The sequence below is a fragment of the Pongo pygmaeus genome, chromosome 19, assembly GCF_028885625.2.
Source record: "Pongo pygmaeus isolate AG05252 chromosome 19, NHGRI_mPonPyg2-v2.0_pri, whole genome shotgun sequence".
NCBI lineage: Eukaryota > Metazoa > Chordata > Mammalia > Primates > Hominidae > Pongo > Pongo pygmaeus.
Window position 1 is genome coordinate 4,221,303 of NC_072392.2, and position 1,478 is coordinate 4,222,780.

General features: G+C 40.5%; 1 protein-coding gene across 1 annotated transcript; it reads right to left on the reverse strand.

The window, feature by feature from the left end:
• Positions 1-418: 418 nt before the first annotated feature.
• LOC134738662 (centrosomal protein 15) lies at positions 419-998 on the reverse strand. The gene has a single exon (XM_063655833.1). It carries the CDS (start codon positions 857-859, stop codon positions 473-475), a length of 387 nt encoding a protein of 128 aa, XP_063511903.1. The 5' UTR covers positions 860-998; the 3' UTR covers positions 419-472.
• Between the last annotated feature and the right edge of the window lie 480 nt (positions 999-1,478).

The following is a 1,478-nucleotide window of genomic DNA, read 5'->3' on the forward strand; positions in this document are numbered from 1 at the left end:
TCAGTGGCATTTGGTACATTCAGAGTGTTGTGACACTATCACCTCTATCTAGTTTTGAAACATTTTCATCGCTCTCCAAGGGGACTCTCTTCCCATTAAGCATTTTCTTCTCCTCTTAGCCCCTAGGAACCATTTACTTTCTGTTTCTGCAACTGTACCTGTGCGGGATATTTTCTTTTTTTTTTTTTTTTTTTTTTTTTTTTTTTTTTTTTTTTTTTAATTAATAAAGAGTCCATCTTTTAATATTAGTGTTTAACACATCTATGGGTTTGGTAGAAAGCAAATTCATGACCTTGAAATAGTAGTAGGTGATGACATGAGACTTGCCAGTAAATTCTCATATCTTCACTGTCACTTAGGAGATAATGGAAGAATATGAACATATTTAATTCCTAAAGTTCCTGCAATAACCTACATATACCTTAACATTCAGCTTTATTAAACAGGGTTTTTGAAATAGCATGTGAAGAAGTTATCGCTGTGCCTCATTTTGAATGGTATTTTCTGCTTCATTTTGATTTTCAACAGCAAAAGGATATGGTGCTCTTCCTAAAAGAAACTGTTCCCATTTGGGAATATATTCTTCTACTGATGCCCAGTAACGAGTCTCAAGAGAAACCACCTCAGGCCGTGGAAGTGGGTGAATCCTGGTCTGTAGTGACTTTTCTGCTGCTTCTATATCCTTTAAAAGACTAAGGTTCCTTTTAGAAGCAGTCTCAACAGTTTGGAGTTGAGATGCCTTTTCTGTGTGTTGATCACCCAATTTATTCTCCATTTGTTGAAGTAACATTAATCTTTGTGATACTATTTCTTCATGTCTTTTAGAAAGGCGAATTTCTTGAGCAAACAAGGAAGTCATCTTTAATCAAAGCTTGGCTAAAGACACTGGACCGACACAGACAGAGGTCTAGTGAAATGCTCTGAAGGCCTCCAAAACTGCAGGCAACTCATCTGTTTGGGCTTAAAAGCTGAAAGTGCTTGCCCGAGCCCGCCTCTGACCCTTCCGGGAAGGCACCTGTGCGGGATATTTTCTATCAATGGAATCATACAATATGTGGCCTTCTGTGTCTGGTGTCTTTCACTTAGCATAATGTTTTCTTTTTTTTTTTTCGAGACGGAGTCTCACTCTGTAGCCCAGGCTGGAGTGCAGTGGCACAATCTCGGCTCACTGCAACCTCCACCTCCTAGATTCAAGCCATTCTCCTGCCTCAGCCTTCTGAGTAGCTGGGATTACAAGTGCAGTGCCACCACACCCGGATTATTTTTGTATTTTTAGTAGAGATGGAGTCTCACCATGTTGATCAGCCTGGTCTCAAACTCTTGATCTCAGGTGATCTGCCTGCCTCGGCCTCCCAAAGTGCTGGGATTACAGGCGTGAGCCACCATGCCCAGCCAGCATAATGTTTTTAAGGTCTGTCCGTGTTGTAGCATGAATCAGTACTTCCTTCCTCTTTATGACTGGATACTATTCCATTGTA

Coding starts and splice junctions, on each gene's coding strand:
- LOC134738662 (XM_063655833.1), bottom strand. CDS start 859: ATGACTTCCTTGTTTGCTCAAGAAATTCGCCTTTCTAAAAGACATGAA.